At 37.1% G+C, this 15,997-nt stretch overlaps 1 protein-coding gene across 2 annotated transcripts in view; it reads left to right on the forward strand.

Annotated features, from left to right (window-relative positions):
- CALCRL (calcitonin receptor like receptor) overlaps positions 1-12,675 on the forward strand; it is a 69,693-nt gene extending 57,018 nt beyond the window's left edge. For both annotated transcript variants that reach the window (XM_063341778.1, XM_063341779.1), the window contains exons 11-13: positions 1,583-1,801; positions 2,193-2,234; positions 8,443-12,675. In XM_063341778.1, the coding sequence (XP_063197848.1) occupies positions 1,583-1,801; positions 2,193-2,234; positions 8,443-8,664 (483 nt within the window). In that variant the 3' untranslated portion in view covers positions 8,665-12,675. The remainder of the gene's footprint in view (positions 1-1,582; positions 1,802-2,192; positions 2,235-8,442) is intronic.
- Positions 12,676-15,997: the final 3,322 nt, after the last annotated feature.

Below are 15,997 nucleotides of genomic sequence, written 5' to 3' on the forward strand. Positions count from 1 at the left end.
TGGCTTCCCTGTTTGTGCTTGTCCTACAGTAAGACAGAGGCCTCTCCCTAGACCAGGAGCTCCTAGTCTTTTTAGAACTTCGTTGTTGTCATGGTTTGGGACAGGTTGGCCAATGACAAGACAACAATGCTCTCCCCCACCTCTCGCTCCAAAGGGAGGAAGAAGAGAGATGAAGAGAGTTATGAGTTTAGAAGAAAACTGAACTACTTTAATGAAATATTAATAATAAAAGGAAACAATGAAATACATACAATATATACAAATATACACAAAACCATACCAAGCTCCCAAGGAGGTGTCACTGTCAGGCACTGGGGAAGGCCCAGACTGGACTCAGGGACAAATGGGAACTGGAACACACTGACCAGGATCAACAGGCAGATGAGCTGATGGGGTCCCTCCTCAGACATGAGTCACTGAAGAAACAGATCCATTGGGAAGCAGCCAAAGAAGAGCCAACCCAACCCCTTCCGACCCTCGGCTTTTACACTGAGCATGGCCGATGGGATGGAATACCCGATTGGTCAGTTCGGGTCACCTGACCTGTCCCCGCCTCCCCACAGGTGCGACCCCTTCACCCAGTCAGCTGACCCCAGTTGCCATGGCAACAAGTGTAAGCACGAGCCTCTCACGGAACAGAGTTGTTTCTGCTCCAGCCCAAAGCAGGACAGTTGTCCCTCTCTCTGTCTGCTGGCTTTTACCCCGGCTCCCCCCTTTTGTCTCTAGATAGTTGTTGACAAGGACGGACGATCATCTGGAGGAAGAGACAGGACTAGAGTCTATGTCTCTCCCTTCCGTAGTGGATCTCCTAAGCAGCATTGTACCGCCTCTGTGCCATGGGGCTGCCTGAACTCTCCAGGTCTCTTCTAGCTGTAGCTTCCAGAAGGGGCTGCCATTATCGCATAGATGAAAATACGGTGTAATCATCCTTAAAGTTGCTGTTGCTCTGGTTACTCACATCCTTTGGCTGTTGGGTATACACATGTGTGTGTGTGCGCGTGTGTATTAGTTTTGTGGTTGCTTACGATGAGTGCTCACGTGTTGAAAGATGTGAGCATAGCTCCCATTTCAGTTTGGGATTATTTTTTTTTTAATGAAACCGAATGAAGAGCCATCCACCTCTATTTTTTTCTTCTCTATACATTTGTGAAAGCAATATTTGAAAAATAAAGTAGCTTTTTGAAGATCTGTATTTAAATACAAAGATTGAAGAGTGTCATCGTCTTTCTTGACAAACCTAAAAAGACATCATCATTTTAAAAAGAAGTAATCATTCACCTGCGTACTGTTATCGTGATAGCAGAGAGAAAGGTGCATGGATTGTTAACGCCAGAAGACCAACAGTTGTCTGGATGGAGACTTGCATAACAAGTTGGGGGAATGGATGTGGAGAGCAGATGTTAGAGCCCACTCTTGTTTACTTAAAGGTGTTTTCAAAGAGTTTTAAATCATGTTCATTGTACAATCACAACGCTATCCATCTAGTATGAGTTTTCTTGAGTTTCTGGTTTTTAGTATCACAAAACAGCATGTGGGATTATTTTTCAGACTATATCTTCAGCGTAATTTTCTGTTCTGACAGGTGAATCTTTTCTTCCTGCTGAATATTGTTCGTGTTCTCATAACGAAGCTGAAAGACACCCACAAGGCAGAATCCAACCTGTACATGAAAGCAGTCAGAGCTACCCTCATTCTTGTTCCACTACTTGGCATTGAATTTGTTCTGTTTCCATGGCGACCAGAAGGCCGGATCGCTGAGGAAGTGTATGACTATGTGATGCACATCCTTATGCACTACCAGGTAGGAAGCATTAAACACTTTTTGCTCACTCGAGCTAGATAGCAGCTGGCATGTGAAGCAAATAAAAGAGAAATGATTGTGTTATTTTCATTTTTCGAGACCCTCATGCAATATTCTTATAAATGACTTTAACTTTCTCATTATGCTGAATTTTCATTTATTAAAGAAACATCACAGTAGATAGCTGGCCCAATAATTTTTAGTAATCTATTTAAAAAAAAAAATTAAAATTAAAAATTAAAAAAAAAAAAACAAAACACAAGACAAGTTTAGAGTTGTACTACATTTTTTTTGCTATCTATACCTGAATTTTATCAGGAACCTCTAATTATGTCAAACCTGGAAAAATCCATATGCATGTGAAATAAAGCAGAATCATTTTATTTTACAGGGTCTACTGGTGGCTACAATTTTCTGCTTCTTTAATGGAGAGGTAGAGTAACAGTTTTTTAATATATTTATAATACTTTTCCTATTTTATATATTTTTGTTTTGTTTCAGCATTTAAAGAGATGGTAATTTTAAAGTAATTTTTAAAAGTTTTCTAAATCTAAATTTATCAGGTAAAAAGCAATTAAAAAAATAAATCTGGCCACGAAGCGCAGAGCTTGGGAGAGACTATGCCATCATTTGTGGCATCAGTAAGTTCTTTAGGACTGACTCATTTGTACTGAGCAATATACATGTCTCTTGGTTCTATAAGGAATTGTCACTTGTCACTTTGATATAAATTCTCAATAAGTATCATATAAAAGTAAAATGCAATTCAACATCCAGAAGGTATATTTGTCTACATTAGAAGCTGTATAGCGTCTGTTATCCTGGAGAATCACTGTATTTGGTTTTTCTGCAGCAGGAATAGAGCATATTAGATTCATGTTGCTGTGCTGGGGTACTCTTGTGTTATGATAGCTTTTTGGGAAAATTTTAGGCTGAAGTTTGGAAAACTGGGAAACTGTTTTAGCAAAGCCGAAAAATATCATTCCAAAAATCAGAACTTAATAGTTTACCGTGCTTGGGTCAGAAATTTGTGTTAAATAACAATTGCACTTTTAAGAAACCGTCATCAATCAATTCCAAGAATAAACTTTATGCTTAAGTTAGAAGATTTCAGTATTTCAGTAGTATGTAGTACCCATTCTGTTGAAGCTAACGAGCTTTGCTGTTATCTTGAATAGATCAAGGTCCAGTAACTCTGGAGTGCACACAGTGACTTCCATCTCACAACTCTGGCGCACGAGCTGTGCTGGAGAGTACACTTACAGGGCCTTACAGTGTCAGAGATCAAAGTGGTAGGAAGGCTAAAAATTATATAGAAAAAATTGTTAATAGAGCTCTTGCTTGGAAACACCACCCCCCTCCCCACCACTCCCCCGAAAACCCAACAAATGAACAAAAACACCCCACCAAAACACTAACTGGTACTTTTCCAACACTTTTGGCAGAGGAAAAATTACATCCTACACTTATTCCTACACATCTGGTTTTTTGTTTGTTCTACATATAGTGCAGTTGCAGTATATGACTGGAAGCAGATGTGTGGGAGTAACCACATGTTTTCTTGTGACTGAACTCTTTCTTTTATCAGATGTTATAAAATTGTATCAGTCTGCTTTATATAATGTTATCGGACGGTAATGTTTACTTACAGGTAAATATTTGGCTAATACTAAATTATTACTATTTTTATATATATATAATATATGCGTGTGTATATACATACATATATTAAGTATTATATATATACATATAGGGGTGTGTGTGTATATATATATATATATAAAAAATACTAAATTGATACTAAATACAGGTAAATATTTGGCTAATACTTGCCATGAAGGCAGAAAATATGAAAAGAAGCTTTCTCTCAGTTTAGTGGGCACTGGGCAGTGGTTTTGATCTGGTTTTAATGTAAAGTAGATGCAGGTTCAAGTCCTCGCTTATATATTTGATTCAAAGCAGAATACCTCATTACGCATTCTGGATCTGATTTGATCTCTTGCCTACTTTCAGCATTGATCTTTCACGCACTCTTTCCCTTCTAGATTTTATAGTTCAAAAGGCCTTCTAAAAACAGATATTTGGAAAAAATCAAATGGAGAATTTCTTCTGCCCCAGTGCAAAATGGAGGGGAAAAACCCCTTGAAACCTCTGCAGTTTCTATGAAACAACATTGTCCACTGCTCAGTTCTGCCTTTTTCTTCCTGTGGATCTTCTAAGGCTACTTTATTACTTAAACAACTTGAAACCCTAATTTTTAATATAAGCAGTAAGAATTGTACCTGTAACTATTCCATTGTTACAGACTCATATTTTTACACACTCTTTCGCTATGTAAGAAAAGCAAACTTGAGTCATCCTTCTAATTCAGTATTCTAAATTCAGCACGGGCTGATCAGTGGTAAAAGATGAGCTCTCCCACAACTCCTACAAATGGTAACAGATGAATTGCTTCTTCAACATCTGTCAACAGGATAATGTTAAAAGGGAGATTTAGCCATTTCAACATTTCTTAATGTAGGCATTTAATTTTTAGACCCTTAACTTTGGCAGTTAAACATACTTGTCTGTATTTGCTCTCTGTAGAGTGGAAATTTATGCTTTTTAAAACAGTTTTGGGTTTGCGAGCACTATTCACTTTTCTCTTTAATTTTACACCTTGTTCAAGAAGGGATTTATTGCTTTATAAACAACCGTATCAGTAAGGAAATCCATGGAGAGAATGTAAGTATAGTTAGAGAAAAAAAAGTTTCCTTTGTCTACTAAAAGATTCTGCTTCTGGCATGTGAGGCTGCAGGCACACGTGTATTCCGTTGCCGTTATATTCTCTTGCTGTCATAACAATGCCCGAACAACGCCTGCAACTGCGGCTTAGCTGTTGTGTACAAGATGCTTCTTTATCATCACCTGCCATAGCAACACCTCATTAGAGACTGTACAAAATGAAAGGCGTCAGAGAGTGGTGTTAACGCTCACCTGCAGTAAGTCTATGGTTTAAAGGTGAATACTGATGTTGGAATCAACACTTGGAGTGACAAAGGGGGAAAGATTTTCCAGTGGGGTATTAGCAATTAAAAATGCTAAAAGCACTGATTTCTTTCTCTGGAAATCTAGAATTTCCCAACTGCTACTGTACCTTTTAATGTTTTTTATACCAAATATCAGGAGCCAAACCCTGTTCAAGTGATGGCTTGCAGGCCACCTCTGGCTAAAAAGTGAATAAAAGTGGTCTGCTTGCAGAGAGCTCTAGTGAAAAGAAACTAAAAAATGTAAGAAAAATAGCTGGTATGTCCCGCTGACTGTATCCAAAGAACATCTCCAAACTTCTTGAGCAGCGCAGCCAGGGATGGTCTGTCAAATCCAGTTCTAACATGCACTGCAGCTGTTTGTCACAAACCTCCTACAGACGAGGGCATACGTTCAAACCCTTCATCTTTATCTTCTCTGGCAAGGCTTCCCTACGGACGCTCGCGCGCTTGTGTCCCAGCAGTCCACAGAGTAAGATGCTTCTTGACTACCTCATCATGTTTTCCAGTTTGAGTTGGACTAGAGCAGCCTTTTGGGCGACACAGGCTGCAATCAGAGGAGAAGCTTGTCCCAGATCTCTGATAAATCAGTATAAAGATTCCTATTGAGCTGTTAATAACAGGTGATAATAATGAGCTACATTATCCATGTAAGGTTTGTGGGACTGGGTTTTTTTTCTTTCCTTCCACTTGTCTATAGAAAAGTTGCAGTAAAGATCATAGTCTCAGGTCTGCAGGATTATACAATCCCTTTATTAATAAGCGAGGTTGTGTTGTTTGGTTGGTTGGTTTTTTTCTCCTCATTGGCTAATTGAGCTGTTTCATTTGTGGTATACTAAACAGCAGGTGACTAGTTTGTTAAAGAGCTGATTGGAGGGAGCCCTTAGTGAGGACTCGTCAAAAAGAGCCATTACTAATTAGTAAGGTGAGAAAGCAAGAATATTCCAGCTGGAACTGGCATCTCTGTTAATGACTGAGAAATACAGTTATATTTGTTACATTACTTTCTTTCATTAAATGCATTGCTTAATATCCTTTCTTATAGCAAAGTAACAAAGTGCCACCCCTCCTGAACTGAATTTACAGCTCTGTGCAACTGCTCAAAGCTGAGGAAAGAGTTCTGTTTTCACTTCATGGATAGACATGCGTATTGTGAAACAGTGTATAATTAGTGGTGAAATTAGTTGTCTCATTGATTTTTTTTTCCCCATCTTCTTCTATAAATGATTGATTGGATAGTTTAGAGACGACTGAAAGACAGTAATAATAAATGAGAGGATGTAAAACCCTACGAGAATAGACATGTAGTAGGACAGAGGTGAAATACCGATTCAGCAGTAACAGAGAGGCTTTGGGAAGAATGCCAGAAATACGTGGCTTACTTAGAAATGCCAAGAGAGCACGATGGGCAGTGGGGAGGGCACAGAGGAAATGGTGTTTGCCTGTACAGGAAACACTATTCATAGCCATCTGTCACTGGCCAGAGAGCAAGCTAAGCAGACTGTTTTCTCCCTAGAAGTAGCCCAAACGCGCTTGTCTTGGAGCGATACTGATGGTTCTCTTGAGCTATGGGGACCGATATACTTTAGGACTGGTTTACAGAATTTATTAACAACTGAAAATAAGATGAACAAACAAGCGTTACTGAAGCAACCAGGAGGAAATGTGGGAGAGGACCATAACGTAAGGCTTCTTTGCAACTCGGCAGTTCTAGTTTATTTCCCAGCTCTGCAGATAGACTTCTTTGACCTTGGTTAAGCCATTTAGTTGTAGATGCTGATGTTTTCCCATCTCTTGCCTGTTGTCTTCCATGTCTAAAGTGAAAATTGGTCAATATGTAATTTTTTGAGCATGTGTCTACAATGAAACACTAATATTATTAAGGTAATTGACCATGGAAGGGAGAACAAATGGAACATAACTTAGTGATATGCACAGATTGATTTATATGATTTAGAAATAAATTCCAAGTTTCCTTCTCAGAAAAGATGGAATTTTGCATATGCCTCTTCTCTTGGCTTTGTGAGGGATTGCAGGAAATGGATTCAACCTGTGTGAAAATTTAAGGCTATATACTGCTATGCAATGCAAATTAATTAATCAAAAGCCCCTGTGATGAAACAAGAACTTTCCATTTAGACTCAGAAGAAATACAGACTTTTGATATGAAGAGCAATAAAAGCAGAAGTATTAAGACACTTGATTTCTCTTCAGTGTTTGTAGATTTGTGTTTAGATGTTTTGAGTGGATTAGAATAGTTTTATGAACAGTAAAAGAGCATCTCCTTTGCTCTAAGATACTAATTTCTTATGCTACTCAGTTGATACTTCTTCCTTTACCCTTTTACATTTTCTTTGTAAGGATTTTGAGAAATATGAAGTCCTCCTTTAACAGAAGATTCTGATACCAGACTGCAGGAAGTCTAAAAATTGCATCTCTTTTCTTCTATTTATTTTTATTTTTCATAATTAAAGCCAGAGTAAAATTAGACAAAAGCAGCCATTGTGTTAGGGAAAAGCAAACACAAAAGAAACCCTGAAGACATATGGAAAATCCGAAAAATATTTACCCAAAATCTCAATATTTAACTGGGGGAATCATGTTCAGTGTTTAGTTCTTTTGTATGTAACAAAGTGAAATGAAGGTCATGCTTGTGAATGAGGGCTGTGATTTGGGGTGCAGAGCTGGATAAATGTGAGTGTCACGTCCCCACAGCATTTCTTGAAAGTCAGTGCCTTGCCAGTCATCGTGGGAATATTTTGTGTACAAAGTTCAGCTGAAAAGGAAATCAAATATTCATGATCCGTGGGCAGGTTTTTTAACATTAAAAAAAATTGTCTTAAAAAAGCAACAACAATAGCTATTACCATTCTTAGCATTCCTCACTTGGCATCTTCACTGAAAAACTAATTCCATGTGAATTTTATGAATGTGACACTTCATCAATCCAATATGCACAGGTGTTTAACCATATTGTAGGAGAGGAAGGCTAAGATAAACATAGCATCCTTTCGGTGGAGACATGTAAACAAGGTGGGGCCTTCGGCTATTTTATCAGCTTTATTTTTAACCCTGGTAGAAATACAGAGTTCGGGAAATTGTCCTTCTATTCATTTGATTAAGGTATGGTGAGAAATTAAGAAAGGCTTTCTTGTGGCAGAACTATAGCAAATGTTAATTATGGTTTGTTGAGAGTTTAAGAATTTACAGCTGCTGCAGATACGGCCTTTTGAATATAAGGATGACCTTTTTCAACTGTACATCTGACCTGTCCACACTAGACTTCAGTCCACAGGGGAGAAAGCAGAAAATTATGTTGCTGCTCCTCCTCCTATAATACATGCTTTTCCTGAGCAGCTAGTACAATACAGTTGTAAAATGTAATTATTTCACACCAAATTTGTCAACAAATAATGCCTTCTTAAATTGTAAATCTTTCAGAACATCTCATTTGACAGGTCACATGTAGGTACCCCCATTTTCCAGGATTATTGAGCCTTACTACCTAATTTGCCTAGACACGTTTATTATGGCGCGCATTCATCAAAGAGTGAAGTTCAGTGCTATCTTTCCCAATGTTTTATGTACCTCTCTTTTTTTTTTTTTCTGGCATAGGTCCAAGCTGTTTTGAGAAGACACTGGAATCAGTACAAAATCCAATTTGAGCACAGCTTCAGCCACTCGGATGCTATGCGCACCGCTTCCTACACTGTCTCGTCAATCAGCGATGTTCAAGGCTACAGCTACAATCACGACTGCACCAGTGAACATTTAAATGGGAAGGGCTACCATGACATGGAGAGTGTTGTTTTAAAAACTGAAAAGCTGTATGGTTGACTGCCAAAGGCTCAGCATATGCTGGCGTGCTTACCCTCCTAGCTCATGAACTCCAAGTTTGATTCAATGACTCCACGGCCAGAAGATTTTACCTAACCTGGGATATGTTTTTCTCTTGAATGATGCAAACTAAATCAACACGTTTTTCATACGTATGTATATATATGCATATATACATATGTTTGTGTTTCTGTGTATCTATATAGTATGGACATCTGTACATATATATATCTATATATGTATGTGCATTTATATAAGGATACAAACTTTGCCTCTTCAGTTTCTACTGTGTAGACAAAGTTGGCAATTTTTTGTACAAAGGGAATCAATGAAGGATTTCTTATTTTCTTGGAAGTTTGTATAAGACTGTGTTGTGTTGAAGCCACTTCATTTGCCTATAGAATCTTAGAGTGTAAATACCATATTGTATTGTCTTAATTCAACCTAAAATAGAACAAAGGAAAATGGTTAAAGTAGGTGCAATAATAACAATAGATTGTCCAGGTTAATTTTGTGTCCAGCATTTGACTGTCAAAAAAGCCTAACAGGTAGTCTGAGATAACAGACTCAAAGAGACTGATGGTTTGGTTTGGCCAGTTTGTTTTTTCCACTACTTTAAATCAACCATAGTGACACCAGTGCAAGTCTGAGACTCTAGTTACTTCTGTACTGCAATGGTAGATTTTACAGCAAGCTTTGAGCAATTTTATTTAAACTGTGTTTGCATATACAGAAGTGTCTCCTTCTCCTCAATTTTATGGGAGATTCTTATTGGTTTAACACAAACAAGATCAATGAGGCCTTATTGCCAGAAAGAAAAGTAGTAACCTCAATAACTGTAAATCCTTCCAGACACTAATACGTAATTGAAGCTGATGGAACTTCACTGTGTGCTAACGGAATTTACTCAGCTAGGAAAAAGATCACGTACAGAATTTGTTGTAGTCATGTTGTTGTTTCGTTTTATTTTTAAGTACTTCCCTGGCCATTTGCTTGATAATTTATTCCTTCGTTCTTGGGGCAAAGTTTTGATTAATTTTGTGGCTTTTTTTGGTCTGAGAAAAGCATGCAAGACTAAATGCAGTGCCAGTGACATATTACCTTTCAAGCCAGTGTATGAGATTCAGACTAATCAAGCAAACTAAGGTTAGTGATTGTCATTATTTGAAAAATCCAGTATGAAGTTTGTCTTATAAATGTTTAAAATATTATGGATTGAGAATTTTAATATTATTTTGGAGTGCTTGATGCTGAATCTCCATCTCAGTTAACTAGCTTAGAACATTACTTTATAAGTTGTTTCTTTGGTGAAATAAAGAATAAAATGAGGGGATTTTCAGGAAGGTCTTGAGAAAATGTGTCTTTATAGCAATTTATGTTCTTGTAAATCTTTGTGCTTTAAAGGAATAGTAGGGGTTTTAAGTGAAATGACAAAAATGCTCAAGAATGAGGGCATGATATGATATAAGGTGAATCTAGAAAAATCTTGTTAAAAATCACAAAAGAAAAAGGGTTTATTGGTTTATTTTGAAGATGTCTACTTCAAGTGGGGAAAAAACAAAACAAAGTTAATTAATGTACATTTGGTGCGTGTAAGCCAGTCAAAAAAATGAAGGACAGTTCTTTCTGACACCACTTCAGTTTCAGTTTTAAATACTTAATTTTGTATATGAACAACTTGATTTTAACATTTATACATTTTTGTCAATAGCCTTTCCATAAGCTTCATTAGCATCTAGTTAGTTTGCTGTCACAGTGTTTATTGGTTTGTGACTTCATAAGGCTTTAAATGCTTTATATTTAGAAGGAAAACATTAGGACGACGTGGTAAGTTCACGCCATTTGCACCTTTCCATAGTTTTTTACAGTTCTTATGTCTGGAGTTTGAATTTAGAATGTGTTTTATTAATGGTTTAGTTTCATAATATAGAATCTCAGCTAGGATGCACAAATAAGTTTTTTGTCCTTTTGCGAGGCTGTCTGGTTGACTGATGCAAATGATTTGAGAATTGGTTGGATCCTGTCCTTTAGAATAGTGTGAAATCTGGCAATCAGACGTCACCATCTCTTAAATTGTAAGAATACAGTAACAGTATCTGCTACAACATGATTAGAGGTTACTTACAACTCTGCTTGCTAATCTATGTAGTGTTACTTAAAATCTGCGCAATGTTCTGAAAATACTAGTGATGCAGAAAATCCCTGCTCTGGTATAGCAGCTTTACATTTGGGGACCAGATCATCAACTGGTATAAATCTGTCTTGAGTTCTATTTTCAGAATCAAATGGTACCAGCTGAGAAGCAAAGCCCAGGCAGACATCTGTCCATTTAAAAGTGCTTTGAAGTCCTTTATGGCATATTATCAGACAGTTATTTCAATGGTACCGGGTGGGTTGTTATAATTAAAACATATGTGATGGTTTAGAGTGTGATACAATATTAGATTTTGAGTTAAGCTTCCTTCTCAGCTAGGCAGTTCAAATTTAATAGTCTATAAATTTTTATCATTTAGTCTAAAGTACTAGTTGCTATTTGCTCCCTGTCCTCTGTTAGAGAAACCTGTAATGGTAATTCAGGAGGGAAAATTGTTTTTCCACAGAAATCATCTTATTTCTAGGTGGACAATCACACCATGCTTCTAGGAGCACATTTGTCTTCACTTTGGAAAAGAAACGCACATCCAGCTGGATGTACAAGAAAACGTTTGTGACTGTGGAGGGTTACATGACATAGGAGAGCTACATTACCCCCTCCTCCTAAGTTTAACTAACCTATTTCCTGTTTAGCATCAGAAAATGTAAATTCCCTATTTTGTCTTCCTACCTCACCTTTTTCAGTTCCTACGCAACCAAGAGAAGGCTCTGCTTCTTAAAATGTGGTGGGTTTTTTGGCCAAAATAAATTAAAAGCAAATCCTTATGCTGATTTCTCATGGCTTATTTTCTACTTTACAGAATGTTGCAGTCATCTGTATTCTTTGGGATGGAAGTAAACTCTGTTTCGGTGGGGCTGTGAGATTCCTTTGAACATGCAAACGGTCATCTGTTATTATTTTTTTGTTATTTAGTGAGGATATATTGTATTAATCTACAGGGGCTACAGAAATAGTTATATTTGGTATCTCTAATACCAGCATATTAGTATTCTATGAGAGGGAATGTCTATTTTTAATGCTACTGTCTTCAATTAATGAAACGTTCCATTGCAGGGTCCCCTCAGTTATTTTTTTGTTTGTTTAATGTTACCATTTATGCCATGTAATTTTTCATTGTGATGATCTACTAGAGTATTTGGCTGTAGAAATGCTGCAACACGTACTCCTTTTCATGTCATGAAACATTTGGTCTGGAAACCATGCAATGTTCAAGTATTGTACCATGTAAATAAGATTAATAGAAGCTATAGCATTGTATTTATTGCCTACACTAAGAATGAAATGGGAAAAATGTGAAGTTATTTTTTGGTTGTGCTTTATTTTCACTTTGTTCATAAGAATCATCATGCATTTCAGTTGCTGAAAGAAGTATCATGTTTGTGATCAATAAAATATTCCTACATTTATTCAGATATCTTGTGCTATAATACAGAAATAACAAAGCTGATCTAAAGTAGGCTTTCAGAGATGTCTTAACTGTGTGTTAGTTAAATATTAACCCGGGGAGAAATTAATGACATAAAGTTACTAACAACTACTCAGTTTTTAAGTGTTTGTTTGTTTATTTAATACTTATATTTTTAATGCATAGTAGAGTGTTGCATTTCTGGAGGAAGCTTGTATAGATGACAATGTAAGATGGCTGCACTTAAAATTATTTACTAAAAAGCTTCATATTCCTAATTTCTTTGTCTCCTGAATCTGCCCTTTAGTAAAAAGTTACAAATACTTACTTATGTTTAGAAGCCAATTTTTCTGTTCCATCATGAGCTGGCAGCAGAGTAGAGAATAAAGTAAATCTGTCTATCTTCTCCATTCCATCAGTCTAGGTGGAGTTCCTCTCAACATGGTGTTCAGCCAAAGAGACTGATCTGTGAAAAACCTGTTTTATTCTGTAAGGCCAGCAAGAAACAAAGCAATAGAAAAAATGAGTGAGATTTCCCCTGCCCCAACCCGCCCCCTCTCCCCCCCGCCAACAGAATTGATGGTGTCTGCACAAAAGCTATGAATGACAGGTTTGTTTTAAATCTGTAGAATTGAGTCTCTTCTTTGAATACTCAAGCCTATCTGACTTTTGAGAGGTGCCTACCAGCATGGAATTGCTAAACTTTTCAATGGTATCAGACAGTGATCAAAACACTCTAATATAGATAGCGGAAATGCCAAAGTATGCGCCTACTTAATCTACAACTTGAGTTCTCTCTCACCCAACTTGCACCTCAGCACAGGCATAGCCACAGCAACGTATGGGTGTAGCAGCTTTAGGGGGGAAGCAGTATAATTGTAGTTACATTGGGCCAACTCGGGTCTCCCTACGCTGTTGCAGGTCTTAAGTTTCACAAGCTGACAGGGTAAAGTGTGCTTCTACCTACAGTAATGACACATGAAATTTAGGCATCTATTTTTTGGATATAGGCTGTGTCCAATTGATGGATTAAAGCTGTGCTCAGGACACAGAACTATGGAGGACCTCAGCTACTTGGCAGCTCTGGGGAAAAAAAGAAAAGAAAAAAAAAAGCTACTTTTTTCCAATATTTACTTTTGGAGAAAATGAAAGTATGAGGCTGAATAAGTACTCAAACAGAAGAATAAATAAATGCATTATTACCATTTTTTTAAAAAAAACAAAGACTACAGATCTTAAGGGATTTATGGGGTGGTGGTTTTAGAAAACAAAGAAAATAATAGAAAGGATAATATATTTTCATTGTACGTGGAGCTACAACCACTCTACAAGACAGCAGAGCAAAGGTCACTTCACAATTTTGAAGGGAAGATATGTAGAAATCAGAGAATGGTGACTGACTGTAAAAAATAAAAGCTCAAACAATATGAAACTCAGTTAGGGAAGGTTGTGTCACACTCAGTTGTTTTGCCTAGCTCTGTTTATTTCTTGGCAAGCCAAAGAACAGAATTTTTTAAAACTGTTTTTTAAAAAAAAAAAAAAAGAATAAAAACTGTGCCACTGTTTGCTTCAAGTGAGATACAATCCTTTTGAGGTTGGATGTCAGGAAAGGATGTGTGGTAGTGGTTGAGGGTGGAGAAGGAAGAGGAAGGAATCATTGTCCTTGGGGGTTTAAAACAACTTCACTCGGAAATCTCATTCCAGCTAAAGTATATAAGCAATCCTGAGCTAAAGAAATGTACTCAAGAAAAAAAGAAAATAAGACTGCCTAATTAAGCCAAGCAATATTTGAATACACAGAGATCTTAAGAGTCAATACTACTGTGTGTATGACACCCATATTTAAAGTGTGGTAATGTACAATCAACAAACGCACAATCTCCCAACTCCCATTCCTCACTTTTGAGTAGGTGCCTGTAATTCCAGGTTAGTTTGTTGATCTCTAGTTCCTAGGACCAAGTGTCGGTCAGTGGAAATTGTTAGAGACTCTACTAAGTCTAATTTATGACTGTTAACACCAGCTAAGAATACAGCTTACTGTTTTCTACCAAAACCAACTAATAGAACTTACTGCTGCTCTGTGATACAGATGCTCTGTATCTGCATATACAGAGTTCAAACTGTTACATTCAATAATCATTATATACTTTTACATAAGTAACTATAGAGAAAAACTCAAGCCAATCCCCCAAATCCGAATGTTACCACCTACAATATTTTGTCCTTATGCTCAGGAGTAGAAAAGTAACACAAATGATATGGGCAGTAGCATTTGCAATTCGAGCAGTAGCATTTGCAAAATTCGAGGATTTTGCTCTTGAAAGAAAAGTGAAACATAACCTCTGGAGTAAGACTAAACAGCGATTCTTACATTTTATACATGATTTTATGTATATACTTGTGCTCTTACAGCACAAGTATCCCTGTAATATTTAGACACACCAACAAATACAGTAGAAATTAAAACAAACCAAAAAAAAAACCCCAAACGCAATCCAACCAATTTCATATCACCTATTTCCACAGAATAGTATTCAATTATGATAAACATTCCTCTCTCTGCAAGATATGAAAATTGTTTCACTTGAAAACTATTCCAAGTGCTCTACTAGAATATCTTGCATGGTCTTATGGCAGTCACCATTGAAGTAGAGGTTCTAATCCAAAGTTTTAGCTTTTATGGCTATCTGATTCTAGAAAAAAATATGTGCAAAGAAAATACAAAATTCACTTTGAACTAGTGGACCAAATACATACCAGAGTGAGTGATTCCCATTGTTAATGCTAATTCTTCGTACTGATCTACTGCACATTGAAGGTAAATAAACAGAATTAAAGTAACAACAGAGCTAGAATTAAAACCCTAGTGAACATGAGTAAGCTTCTTTGTAGGTAGCACTGGACTACAGCGTGGGCTCTCTATTCATTGGGAGTTGCTATTAGTCTTTTGGGAAAGGACAAGCTGAAACTAAATGCAAAACTCTGCATCATATCACATTTTTGTTTGGGGCAGCAATTTGTGTGCAAACCCATACTTGAAACTCAGAGACAAGTGGAGGACGGGGGACAGCAGGTGGACGTGCCGACACACGCGTTCTGGAGTCTACAGGCATGTGAGTGCTGAAGGCTACTACGACGATTACGTAGAGCTACAATGCCAGCTATTATACCAGGGCAGGAGCAACGAGTGTCGAGTTCAGGAAACCTTTACGAATAGCAGGATAATTCTTACTTATATGGAAACATTAATAACACACAAAATGCATTTAACAGCATAAGCAAACACAGGTCTGGATGTTAAAAAAAACCCACCACTTAGGAAAAAATCAATTAACCTTTTTCAAATCACACAGAAAAGCCTGAGTGAGGTCTATTTTCACATACGTTAGGTCTGTAAATAATAATCAATGACCAAAGCAAAAGTTTTTTCCCTGTCACTTCATTCTTACAGACTGCACTCATTGTCTTTTTCAGGAGTGTGTCCCTAAACTGTAACAAGAGCCTGATTGGCAGTTCAGAGCTGACAGACCCCTGGTTATAATTAGAATTATTATCTGTCATCCCACAGTTGTATATTTTTAATAACTTTTACAACATACTGCCTAAATGAAGAATTTAGGTTCAGTCACATGGAGTTCATTTGAGACAAATGATATGTAGGATTGCTTTTTAGATTAGTTTTATCACGTCTCAAAACAAAAATGCACACACTAAGTTGTAAAGATATCTGCAACTACTGTTCCTAACGACTATTTCAAAGTTTTCTTCCTCTC

This window comes from Chroicocephalus ridibundus, chromosome 7, assembly GCF_963924245.1.
Source record: "Chroicocephalus ridibundus chromosome 7, bChrRid1.1, whole genome shotgun sequence".
NCBI classification, from domain to species: Eukaryota; Metazoa; Chordata; class Aves; order Charadriiformes; family Laridae; genus Chroicocephalus; species Chroicocephalus ridibundus.